We start from the raw sequence: 13,530 nt of genomic DNA, 5'->3' as shown, positions 1-13,530 counted from the left end.
CCGATGGTGTGGCTCTCTGTGAAGCAATGCCACAACTCCTGTGTTCCCACTAGCAGTGGCCATGCCTGTACATTCTACCTATTCAAATTTTCAGCACAGGGCCAATCAGAAGCACATCATGGCGTATGCATTGTGTTCTAAATATTTTCATCAATGCTTTTATTTTTCATGAACTATCTTGGCGTTCAAAATTGTGCACACAGCACCAGAAGGGAATATGTGCTTCTTTATTGAGACCAGGTTTGTGAAATTCAAACATAGGCACTTTCACACACACACACAGACAAAAAAACATAAAAATATTGAACTGAGACACTAGAGTACAGCCCTCGTATGTGCTGCCGCTTTATTTAAATGAAATAGCAATGTTCTCATGCTTTTTTAAAAGTTTAATGCTGTCCTCAATATGTACCACATATGAACAGTATACTACATGTACAAAATTGCAGATAAATAATTATGTAACTGTCGCTATTTAGGATGCTTTCTGTTTAAGTGACAAACTTGGTGCACAACCATTTGTACACGATAGTATTTGCCTGTGTCATCCATTGCGACCCACATTGGCCCTCTCATTAAAGTTGGTGCCTTTTTCCTCAGGCTATGCACCAGTAACATGTGCTACACAAGTGAACATGCTATTACTGGAACAGCAGAAATGCTGAGCATGTGGTGTTAATATTAAAATGCCAAAATAACCCTTCTCTTGGACAAGCACGTCATGCTCAATCAAATAGTCTGTAGCAACACAAACCTAGGAACGCGAGGTCACCCCTTTGCACTGGTGGTACAAAAGTAATACAGCCCCTCCCCCTCCTTTTTTTTCTAATGAATGCAATGCCACATGGTTCCCAAGATAACAAGGAACACGCTTGAGCAATGAAGTGCTGAAATGAGACCAGATTCCTTTTCTCAAGCATGCTTCATTATTAAAGGTGTATTGTGACCTTACGCTGCTATTGAATTATCCGAGAGATTTACTACACACATAATAACCACAACAAACAGCAACACAGAATAATTATCTCTGCATAGTGTTATCTCTGCTGCTTCAGCATTTACACTTGCTCATTTTATCGCTCGAGTTGTTTTTATGTCTCACTCCTAGCAAGAGACATCAATACCAATGAACAATTACATAGATGAATAAATAACACTGAAGAATATAATGGTGCACACTCTGCAAATAAGGTAAACCAGGTAGGTAGTCTAGCAATGCAAGAGCCACCTCAAAGAACAAGCAACACCGTCCATAAATGCATTCCACAGTCATGTCTATTGTCGAGAATACAACTAAGAATGCACCACAGTAAAACATTGCTTTTACTACACAAAATAATAGCAAACAACAGGCATTGCACAGCATAAAATAAATTGTGTATGGTATCCGTCTAGTACTCCATACAACATATTAATGGGCCACTATGCTGAAAGTGCTCATATACTCCTATGTTTATTTGATCAAAAACAGGTACATATTCCATGGTATAAACATAGTAACCAAAGCATAGGTAATTCTTGGAGAAAAGAACAAAAGAACATGTGCCATGAAATGATGACTGATTTTAGTGTTTAGGAACTCACCAATTCTAGGCTGGCACAAAGGCAATTCTGGAGAATTTTTTAGAAATAGAAAATGCGACTGGCCCACACTCTAACCACTTGTACAATGGCATTGTGCGAAGTGCATTTATCATCACATAGCAGTCAAAATACGACTTTATACAAATATAACTGGAGAAACATGGCCCACTGGTGAAAGCACAATTTCTGGTACTGTACTTGGAAAAATGGAGGAATCAAGTAGGAACATGGATCATAACTCTGTTGAATGCCTCATAAAAAGTGCATTCAATGGCAAAAATAAATGAACTTCCAAGTGCTTTGACTCATCTTCTCTGGAGCACCCAACACAGCGAAATGCAAAATGTAGGGGTATTAGGAGAGAGAAGAGTTGGGTTTTTAACAAACAATTGCAAAGAAAGTTATTTCTATATACACACAAGCAACAAGAAAACATAACAATGATAATGACCACTAAGTTCAACGATCTATACGTTGCTCGAAAACAGACAATCAACTGATAACGAATACAGATCATTCAATTAAATTAAGCAGACAATAAAAAATCTCAGTGCTCTTCCACTCTGTGGAGGATGACCAGCGAAGCTGTGTGGGCCCTTTAACGGCAAACTGCACCTCCACCGCGGGTCAGCCCAGTATTGCACTGTCTTTGGGATCGGCCCACATATGGGGAGTGCTTAACACCTGCTTCACCTCTGCCACAGGTCAGGCCAGTATTGTACTATCTTTGGAATCGGCTCCCGTATGGGGAGTGCTTAACGCATGCTTCACCTCCGCCGCGGGTCGGCCCAGAATTGCACTATCTCCAGGATTGGCCCATGTATGGGGAGTTTTTTGCTTACCACGCCAATGAGGCGCAAATTTCCTTGGACAGTAAGGCATACAGCTTCACTGCAAAATGTGAATAAATATTTGAATTCTGGGGTTTTACGTGCCAAAACAACGATCCACTTATGAGGCATGCCATAGCAGGGGACTGCGGATTAATTTTGGCCACCTGGGTATCTCTAAAAGGCAACTCAGGCGACTTTTCGATATCCACTTACATTAATAAAATTTCAAACATAAGTCCTCTTTTTCACTCTGATTACCTGTGCCAAATGATATGACTGCAATTAATATAGTTTTCCTGAAAATGAACTTTAAAGATCTCTTGCGTGTTCCCGACTCATGCCAAAGAATGTACGACGTTTTACTGGCCACCGTGTTTTTGTAATGTCATGGGCTACACCATGACCTTGCCGAGAAACAACAAAGCTGGCTCCGTTTTGAACAAGACGACACAAGACAACAGCCAACAATAATCATTTTTACAGATGTGATAACTGGTGCTTCTCTTCATCTCGCCGCAGCACAATGCAATGAGCTTGGGTGATGTCAACTGCCTCACACCTCAGTGGCAGGCTAAAAGCAAACGGCAATCCTTCAGCGCTCATATCGTCGCTTAAATTGTAGTTGAAATCGCTCTCTGTTCAGTTCGAAAGAGCTGGAAAAAGCCCCTAGTGTTGAAAAAGGGTTGAAAAACGGTTGAAAAAATGCCCGAGCTGCCCTTAAATGTGCACCCAATGCACAGAACACAGGCATTATCACATTTCACCCTCACCGAAATGTGGCTGCCATGGCCAAGTTTTCATCCCACAACCTCGTTATTAGCAGGGCGATGCCATAGCCGCTAAGCCACCATGAAGAGGTTTGCGAGATCAATAGAAAAGACATCTTCTCATGCCCCAAGCAAAACTATGGAAGAAACCAGTCTAAAAAACCACACCAACCTAAAAAAAGCCCTCACACATTCTTCAAATGCTACATAGTGTGGACGCGAATACAGCATTGTACATCCACAAGTGATAAACAAATAGGTAGAGAAAGTGGAAAACATTGTTGCCAGGAATGGACATCTTATGCAGTCCAGATTGCACTAAATGAACAGCCTTTTTCAAAAATAAGAGCCATTATGTTATTGATGACAGATGAATACGAAATGCCTAGTCGGCTTCCTGTTGGGTTTGTTAAAGCATCGAAGAGTACTGATCACAGTATTCCTGCACTGGGAATTCCTCAAAGACAAAGAGCACTTGTGCTCCTATTGGCTTCATTTCTTTTGGAAAAGGCTGAGCATACAATATCTTAAGAAATTTTGCACAATATGATAAATATGATTAAACTATGCTAATACAATCTTATCACACAATCTGCAGCAAGAAAGGGAGGATTGGATACCATGATAGTACAATTCTATGAATCTGCTGTTCTTCAGCTTGAGAGTATCTGAATTTATTTAATTATATACGATAGGATTACAGTACCCTGGCACTGATGAACAGGAGAATCATTACAAAACCTGCAGAAGAAGTGACAAAGAAGAGACGTTGACCTTCCGCCAAAAGCAGTGCAAAGAATGAAAACTTTGAGTAAGCCTTCTAAGTGACAAACTGATTAAATTCCAGGGGTAAATAATGAATGGAAAAAATATTATGGGTATTATCCAGAATAAAGTCTGAAATAAGCATTGCTATGAACAAAGTGCCTTCACAGTATTGAACAAGAGGACCATCATTGTACTTGATCTTTACTTATTAATTCGGATTCACTAGGTTGCATCTTATGGCATGATGCAACCTGATACAGATTACTTTGGGTTTCAAGAGGGGAAAAGAAGACAAGTACATAGTCATGCTGAAGCAATAAATTAGTGTTTCGAGGTGTCTTATTTAGAAGATTCGCTACTGACAAAATGACAAAACAACAAAAAGATTGCTGGTTGTCTCATTTTCAGATTATTGTGTGCAGCACATGAGTGATTGTCGCAGAGAAAAGATGCCAACAAAACGATGAATTACGTAATATGGCTCCACTTACAAAACCTGTCTTGACAACCTGGAAATATTGTTTAATTTCAAAAGAGTAAGGCACCCACATACTGGTCATACCTCAACATTACTGAAAGCATTACCAACTAATGATATGCAGTTAGCTTTTCTAATACACACGTAAACGTCTCTAATAGGGCCCCTCACCAGGCTCAATAGGAAATCACGGTTGTATACCCAAAGTTGTCAAGAGCCAGAAGGACAATGTTTTGCAGCAAGAATTTTTCAAATTGGTCATTATTAGGGGAAGATAGAAGGAACTGAAATGTCAACTTACTGCGTTGCCAGGAGGCATGCTTCACTGCCAGCATGGACACCCCATTTGCATCGACTAGTGTCCACAAGTGACCATTCCTTCCCTGCCTTCTCCAATACTAAAGATGATCGACTGCATCACTTGTACCTTAGAAACTCAGCCTACTGTTATTTTTCTTCTTACACTTTCGCAGCACAATACACCTGTTTAACTCATTCTGCATTCGACGCTTTACCAGTCACAAGGTTTTATTGATGTTGAGGACAATGCATCCGACATAGAGGCATTTATGTGTGCGACTCTGATTTTCCAGTAGGAAGCAGGATTCTCTTGAGGTTTGCTGAATAACTGTCATCGCGTGACCTATGCATTCCTCTTGTTCATTAGCAATGCCCAAACCTGGTGAGGGGCTTTTAAATTTACAATAATGTTGATTCACACAGCAGTATATTTGGGAGACCAAGAAGTCCCAATAATTGGACATACATTCAGAACTTATCATGGCTATTTTAACTGCAAACACGACTGTTCTCAAGGCATAGTTGATGGAGGATTGCTTTTAAATTTGTTGAGCTTTCCCATGCAGGCATAGCGCATAAATATGGTTATCTTAATGCAAGCAGTGTCACCACAACAAATATTTGTTAGACTGCAGTGAAATAAAAGTTACTCGGCAGCTCAACATATGCCAAAAGCATAACAAAAATTGTGGCCCCTTTGCAATGCACAAGAACCTCACGCAGCCTACTGCGCATGTACTACGTAGATCCCATATTCAGACTACATTTGTCCCAAAAGGTACACCAACACTACTGCTGCCAACTCTGCAGCATCATGGTGCTGTGTTTTCATGTGCCCTCAAGTTATCGGCCTGTACAAAGGACCTGGAGTGAATGGTCCAGTGATATCGGCGCTCGCCTGTGTGGAAGCACGAGTGTCTCTCGAGGTGGCTGCTTCTCACAAAAGTCTGAGGGTGTTAGGGGCACCTAAATGGCTTCTCGCCTGTGTGAACCCTGACGTGTGTTTTCTGACATAATAGTTTTCCAGTTTCAATGTCACAGAAGCCACAGCGGTCAAAGTGTCTATGCTGCAACTTATTTTCGGTAGTTGTTGGAGAGGATGGATGCCTTGATCCTGCATATTGAAATCCAAATTGCAATTGTGGAATGCCAAAATCAGAACACACAGGGGCTAGTGCTAACAATGATCATTTTGATAGTCCTGTATATTGAGGGGGACAACAGAAAATATAAAATAAAGCACAGCTGGTCCACCTGTCGGATTTTCTCAATATTCACATATATGATTGCCCCATGACCAGTATCCCAAAATCCGAACATACTTTAACAAACAAAAATTTTTAACAGTAAGATTTATTGATGATGATGAATTTGGCAATTTGTGGTGGAAGGGTCAACTGTGGCCAAAGAACAGCAGGCTACAGTTAGTGAGTTGACAATGGACTAATGAGTTACAATAATAGGTTGAGAAATGGCTGTAGAGGGGCCCAAAAAACAGTCACTTAATGTCCGTAAAATGTATATGTGGTTAAAATTATGGAAATAACCCATGAAGCGTACTATATAAACAAAATACACATTAAGAAGGGACGACAGAACAAACTCCAATATGACACTGGTGAAAGTTTTGAAGCACTACTACTGCATTTCTGGAGCCCTGGAAATGCAAGGGTGTGGAAGCATGTGCATTACAAAGCAATCCTATCGCAGCAGCAATGTTTTGCAGAGAATGCGCTACGAATTTCTAGTGCTTATGACTTTCAATAGAACAAAATTAATTAAAAAGTTTAAAACTGATTTGCTATCGAAAAGCGGCTCTTTCCAAGGAACATTGCTCTCTGTAAGCTGAAGTGAAGTACTTTTTACATAAAAGTCCTGCTTCCTGGCATTCTAGCTAAACATGAAGGGCGGTGAACTGCTCACCCCATTTGCCACAGGTTGAAAGCACACCGCCAGTCAGCAGACAATTGTGGATGCCGTATGTGTGGCCTATTATAAGTCAACAGAACAAGACATCAACGTGCCGTGCGAGCGGCCCGCATCAGTCCCAGACTGATCCCTCAGGACCTAAATAAAGTTATTCATACCATACCATAAGAAAGGCTTAATATCTTCAGCAGCCAGAGCTGTGGTAGGATTACCAGCTTCCAATGCAACTGATGTAGTCGTATTGTTAGCAGGCATATTACCCTCTTTTTCTATGCACAGGAACCCAGCATGCTATTACATGTCGATGAGATGAATAAATAGTGCACAATAATGAATAAATCTAAATTAAAACAGCAGTCTTATGCTTTTCTTTTAAATACAGTACAGCTTTTACAACACTTAAACAAGTTGGTGAATATTTATTGCCTTTTGTACTTTGAATTTCTTGCTGTGCATTTACTGCAGACAGTACTGCATAGGTTTCTGCTGTAAGATACTTGTCTGAGGGTGCAGAACGCGAAACTCAGGGAAAGAGGGGCCAAGAACTGTGCAAGATTCACCAGGATATCGCAAACACATCCATGTAAAATTCAGAGCAAGAATACTTTGAGGTTATAAAAGGTGCATTGGAATGTGCGTATGCGGAGCATGTTTCCTGACCTCAATAAACAATGCGTCACATTCTACCCGCCGCCACTGCCATGGAAGTAGCAGATTTGCTGGCGGCATTATGTAGGTGATGTTGAAGCAATAGGACAGCCATTTCGTTAGCTTTCTAGCACGCTGTGAGAAAGGCTCTCTTGCTGCAAGTCAATTATGAAACAGTGTAGCAGATACGGTATTGCATACAGTCATGTGACAGAGGTCTTAAAGGCTCAAATGTGCTTTCAGAAAATAAATAAAACTTGAGTATGCCTTAGTAAATTAAGAGACCATTCATTCGATTCCATGTAGAGCATTGTACAGGACTTGTCTTCAAAGCACCTGTGGCCAATCGGATGCTTAAATGGTGAATCGGATCCAGCATCTTCAATGTGGCTGGTGCAGGGGAAAAAAACGTGAACAAGGTGAATGCAGGAGCCAACTTTCGACAAGTGGACTTGTCTTCTTCAGTCCACTTGTCGAAACGTTGGCTCCTGCATTCACCTTGTTCACGTTTTGCTCATCGTCTTGAATTTCCATCTCCCGCATTCCCCGTCTTTTCTCTGGTGCAGGGGAGTGATACACCATGGCTTATAACGCTTTAATGTACATGTAATCGCACTACGCTCTTGTACAGGTTCAATAAACATTTTCTGTCACTGCCCCATATATTGAGCGACAGTATTTTGAGAATGTTGATTGTTTCTAGGCATATAACTTTGAGATACTTAATGTGGGCAAGGAAGGATAGTTTAGTGTCAATTATCACACCTAAAAACTAGTGCTCCATATTTAGAGGTAAGCACTGTCCGTGGAGTTTGATAGTGGGCTCTGGCAAGAGGCCTCTCTTTCTTGGTAACGGGGACACATGAGCTTTTCTGGAGATTTAACTTAAACCCAATTCCGTCAGCCCATTCGGACACTGTTTAGGCAAAGCTGAACCTGTTGTTCGCAGACTGCGAGGTTACACGACTTCAATCCAATTTGCATGTCATCGACATATGCAGAATAAAACATACTCTGCGAAATTGATGAACGCAACGCGTTCACTTTTGTGATATAAAGGGTACAACTAATCACGCCACCCTGCGGCACCCCAGTCCTGGATAAAGAAGCTGGACAAAGCATTACCAATTCAAACACGGAATGTCCGGTTTGTTGAGTAGCTTTCAATAGTGTTTAAAATGTTCCTTTGGATACCCATAGTTGACAGATCCCACAGATTTCTTTAGTGACATGTGGTGTCTTACGCTCTCTCCAGGTCAAGAAAAACTGACAAAAAGTACAGTTTGTGCACAATCTTGTCAGAAGTTAAAGCCTTGACACATATGCGGTGGTCTGTTGTAGACAGCCCTTCCCTGAAATCAGATTGATCTGGGTAGAGCGACTTTTTGGATTTGAGAAAGTACAACAGACAGTGATTAATAATCTTTTCAAACAGCTTACATAGGCTGCTGGTCAATGCTATTGGCCAGTAACTTGGTACTGAGGATGGGTTTTTGCCCTGTGTCAAAACTGGGACAATCATAGCTTCCTTCCATCTAGGTGGAAGGTGTCCAGCAGCCCAAATTGTGTTAAAATGTGCAAGCATTGTCATTTGTGTGTCAAAGTACTTGAGCATGTCGTACATGATCCTGTCAGCTCCCGGTGCAGCTTTTGGATGCATGCAAGGCAGCTTTCAGATTGGCGATATCGAAAGGACGGTTGTATGGTTAGTTTCATCTGCATCTGCGGTCGAGTGCTGTATGTTCTTCTATTTCACTGTAATAAAGAAACGATTAAGAATAATGCAGGGAACTTAACACACGTTTAAAGTGCTACCCAAGTGCATCAGCTTGGTCTTCTAGGCTGTTCCCTTCATCATTTACCAGGGGTAATGGATGGCTTTGCTGCTTCTTAAGTCTTTGTAACCCGTTCCAGACTTTTGCTTCCTGTGTATACGTATTTATGCCTGAAAGGAACCTTTCCCAGCTTGCCCTCCTAGCTTGCCATCGCATCCGCCTTCCCTGTGATTTAATGTGTCTAAATTCTATCAGATTTTCAGAAGTTGGTGATGAATGGAATATGCCCCATGCTTTATTTTGTTTTTTTTTGTGCACCTGTTTGCAGTCTTCATTCCACCAATGCGCTCGTCTTTTATGCGAGCTGCCACTTGTACGTGGAATGCATTTCTCTGCTGTGTCAATGATAAAAGCCATAAAAGATGCTACTATCGTTTCTATAGCAAATTCGCTGATAAAATCTTGTGATAAAGAAGTCAATTCTTGAAAAAGTTTCCAATCGGCAGAGGCTAGTTTCTGCCTTGAGACATGCAGAGGGGAGTCAAATTGGGTTACTAAACTTAGAGTTACTAAAAAGTGGTCACTCGAGCACGGGTTTTCGATTCCATTCCATTCTAAGTCGGAAACAAGGGAAGCAGAGCCAATCGACAGGTCTACTGATGAATGTGCCGTCTATGTGAAGCAGAGGCCAAAGATGTGTGCTGCCTCTGCCATGTGGCCTTAAAGGTCCGAACATCCAGCACTGACTCAAGCCCCAGGATCCCCTTTCCCCAGACACGGCCAAGCCGTGCACGGCTACACGCAGGAGGCTCCAACTCTTGTGTGCTCGGGTACATGGTGTCGCAACACACCAAACGTCTGCTGATGCAGACGCCCCTGCGGGGTATAAAATTTATTGAAGTGAAAGGACGCGGAATGTAGTGATTACATGGACTGCCGCTTCAGCCAAGCAAAATAGCTAACTTTTCAATAAGGTGTCATGGCGAAGTTAAAATTTTCAAGTCTTTGAAAATACATACGGCCATACACATACTACAGTGCATGAAAAAAATTTTTAACGGTTGGTTTTGAACCTGTTCCTTCACTGCAGCAGCCCGATGCGCTACCCATTCATTCATGGACTACCCAGTGACTCAGGTAGGTGATAAAACAGTGATACAACCATGCAGATTTAGACAGATAGTTGTCCTCCAGAAAGTGCATGAAGTACCCTAAGAGTGTGAGCACATTAAAACATGCCAACAAGACAACAATGAAAGGGCTTCTTCAAGTCCACCTACACTGTTATGTTCACCACCCAACTTTTTCAGTGCCAGTGACGTACCAATACATTTTCGTGTTTCTGTCTTGCCATGTCACTGACGTTAGACTGGATTGGGGGGACTATAACTGGAGAGCATTTGTCATAATCCGTGTCATTTCTGTCCTTCTACATAACCAAAAATAAACCGTTGTTCATTTTACAACATCCAAGAAAAAAATAAACCCAACGCTGGAGGTGCGTCCCATCTCAAAAAATTGACTGTGAAAGAATGAGAAATTTTGTTAGGTTAAAGACAGGGCATTAACATAATCATGTGCCTCAACAAACAAAACATTCCTGCAAGTGAAGCCACCAAGAGCTTATAAAGACAACACACAATTAGTTTTTCTTGTGCACTGTAAACATTAATGAATTCAGATGAATGTTTAAAGAGGCAGCAGTTCATTAGGAAGACACTGACATATTTCAGTGAGACTTATCAAAACTTATCATGACTGAGCAATTTGCTGCATACACGTGGCTTCTGAAGGACTAGTTCATGGATTAGCTTTCCTGTGCCTTCACATAAAGGAATACACATTAAGATGGTTACAATGATGCACTGCAATGTCCTTACAATCTGCTAGTTATGCTGAGGGATGCCTTGAAGTTAATTGACAGTTCAATATAATAGAGTACAATAGAGTATAATAGAGTAGATGCACCAGAACAGACTACGTAGATTAGATAATGGGACTGCACTGAACATATAAGAAACATTTTCATGGCCAGTGACCTACTCCAGCGGTATCACAGTGCTGCATTTCCATATTTCTGCCCAAGTGAATGGTCAGCACAAAGGACTTGGAGCAGACGGTGCAGTGGTATGGTCACTATGCATGCGTGAATGCACAGGTGACCGTTCAGCTTGGGCCTTAGCGAAAATATTTTAGGGCACAAACAACATTCAAACGGACACCTTCCTGTGAGGACACCGTTGTGCACTTTCTGCTCATGCAATCTTCCAGTCTTACAGTGGGTGGTATGGTTAGATTAAATGGCTCTCCATAGGCAGCGTGATCAGAAATATATGCTATACTAGTTTAAAAATGTTGATAGATGAAATACTTGTCCAATAAGGCAGAGGTTAGATTCTTTTCAATTTTTGGTATCTTGTAACTAGTGGAAATTTCAGTAGCACCCATAACCGGCAAAAGTAATCGGTTTGGAGGGCCCATAGCATGCATATTTGGTAGCCAATTAGTTAATTTAGACAACCTGGGGTTCTTAAATGTGCACCCAGTGGACAGTATACGGGCGTTCTTGCATTTTGCCCCCGTTGAAATGCAGACACTGCGATCTGGATTGAATCTCATGTCCTCGGGCTTAGAAGTGCAACGCCAAAGCCATTACGCCACCACAGCAGATGACTTATTTCATTTTCTCAGTCATCAGGTGCGTACAAATAGCAGTTCTGGAATACAAAATTGAATATAAACTGAAAACAAAGTGAACGTTCAAAGAAATGAATCATATTTTCGAATGAATTATATAGGGCAAGCTTTTCACTATAGATGGGATCGAACAATATCATGTTTTTGTCATTACACTGCACAGTATGGAGCACGCTTTATTTCTGTTTGCCCTAATAAATAATAAAGCGTGCCCTAAGAGGGATTCAACAATAACTAAGCAATTCCTTCACAAACATGAAGGCTCTTCAAGGCACATATGTGGTCATGCACTATCATATAAAATATATGAAGATAGCATTGGTGGCCAGTTATCTGTGCATAACATTACGACCAAATCAGAAATGCATGCAGTCTGATTTCTCTAGTTCGAACGGTTGTGGTAGATGGCGCCAGGTCCCAGGTACTGCACATACAAATAGTACCCAATAATACTGACTGCTGAGTGCCATGGCTCAACATTTTATTGCGAGGAATCGTGTTTAGGCAGAAAAGTATGGTCGTTTGAGTGATGTAGCATGCTCTAATGTATTATGCCCACTGTGGACGGGATGGAAGTTATCGCACTTTTGCTTGGATTTCGTGGTCATTCGTGTGCAGTTGATTACATGAAGTATTGAAAAGAAATTAGAAAATTTCCCTAAGGAAACATGCTTACCTAAAAAGTAAGGCAAGAAGACTCTGCGATGAGCTAAACCTGTGGAGGGTTAAAAATGAAAAATTATGGAGTTTTCGTGTCAAAACCACAATTTGATTAACAGGCACGCCGTAGTGGGGGACTCGGGAATAATATGGACCAACTGGGGTTCTTTAGAATGATCCTAAATCTAAATACACTGGTGTTTTCGCATTTCTCCCCTATCGAATTACAGCCACTGTGGCCGGGATTAAATCCCGCGACCTCATGCTTAGCAGCCGAACACCACAGCCACTAGGCAATCACAATGGGTTGCTGTTGAGGCTTGCCAAAAGCATAAACAATTGTAAGAACAACGCCTTAGAAGTATTTTCTATCGCGAAAATCTAAGTTAGATTGCCCCCTCAGAGAAATTAGGCACTAGGCAAATACAATTGGCCCTTTCTTTGCAAGACAAACTGAAACTTTTTGGGGTCGATGATACTTTTACAGTCGAGTATTTCATGGAAGTAGTTAAATTTCTTAGTAGCAGTTAGGAAAAGAGCCTAGGTGCCCTTTTGATAGATATTAAAGACCTGTACTATTCTCTACCTCAACAAGACTTGCATTGAGGCAAGCATTGACAGGTTTGGATCCATTGTCTGTCAGAACTCGGTGGGTATTCTGGTTGCAAGCTTTCCGGAGCTAATTTCATTTTAACTTAGTTCTACTTATGCAGAATGGAACGGAAGCTTCTACCTGCAGAAAAGCCGTGTTTGCATTGGATCTTGCTTGGCCCACTTTAAGTGAGATATTCTTAGGTCAGCTTGACACATGCCTTAACAATAAGTTAACAGGCTCTAATGCTTTTCAGATATTTAGGTTAGTGGACGACTTCTTAGTAATTTTCGACAAAGCTCTGCTGGCACACAATTTCATGTTGGTGGCACCTTGACAACTTTTAGGCAGATTTAGAACCCTTGCATGTGACTCATGAACTTCCATTGAATGGATCTATTAAGTATTTAGATTTATGTTGGATTATGTTGGAAGATGCTGTGAAGATGCTTGGCAGTTCCAACATATGGGGGTGATCATTCTTGAGTTCTATTGAATC

At 41.2% G+C, this 13,530-nt stretch overlaps 1 protein-coding gene across 12 annotated transcripts in view; it reads right to left on the bottom strand.

Annotated features, from left to right (window-relative positions):
* Window positions 1-13,530, bottom strand: part of LOC135912827 (zinc finger and SCAN domain-containing protein 23-like) — a 51,952-nt gene that overhangs the window by 17,488 nt on the left and 20,934 nt on the right. For 10 of the 12 annotated variants that reach the window (XM_065445370.1, XM_065445367.1, XM_065445378.1 and 7 more), the window contains one exon: window positions 12,456-12,494. The exons of the other annotated variants lie outside the window; for them this stretch is intronic. In XM_065445370.1, the coding sequence (XP_065301442.1) occupies window positions 12,456-12,494 (39 nt within the window). The remainder of the gene's footprint in view (window positions 1-12,455; window positions 12,495-13,530) is intronic. 12 annotated transcript variants of the gene reach the window in all.

The sequence above is a fragment of the Dermacentor albipictus genome, chromosome 8 (genome assembly GCF_038994185.2).
Source record: "Dermacentor albipictus isolate Rhodes 1998 colony chromosome 8, USDA_Dalb.pri_finalv2, whole genome shotgun sequence".
In the NCBI taxonomy this organism is placed as follows: Eukaryota; Metazoa; Arthropoda; class Arachnida; order Ixodida; family Ixodidae; genus Dermacentor; species Dermacentor albipictus.
This window is presented reverse-complemented; position numbering and strand designations above follow the sequence as displayed.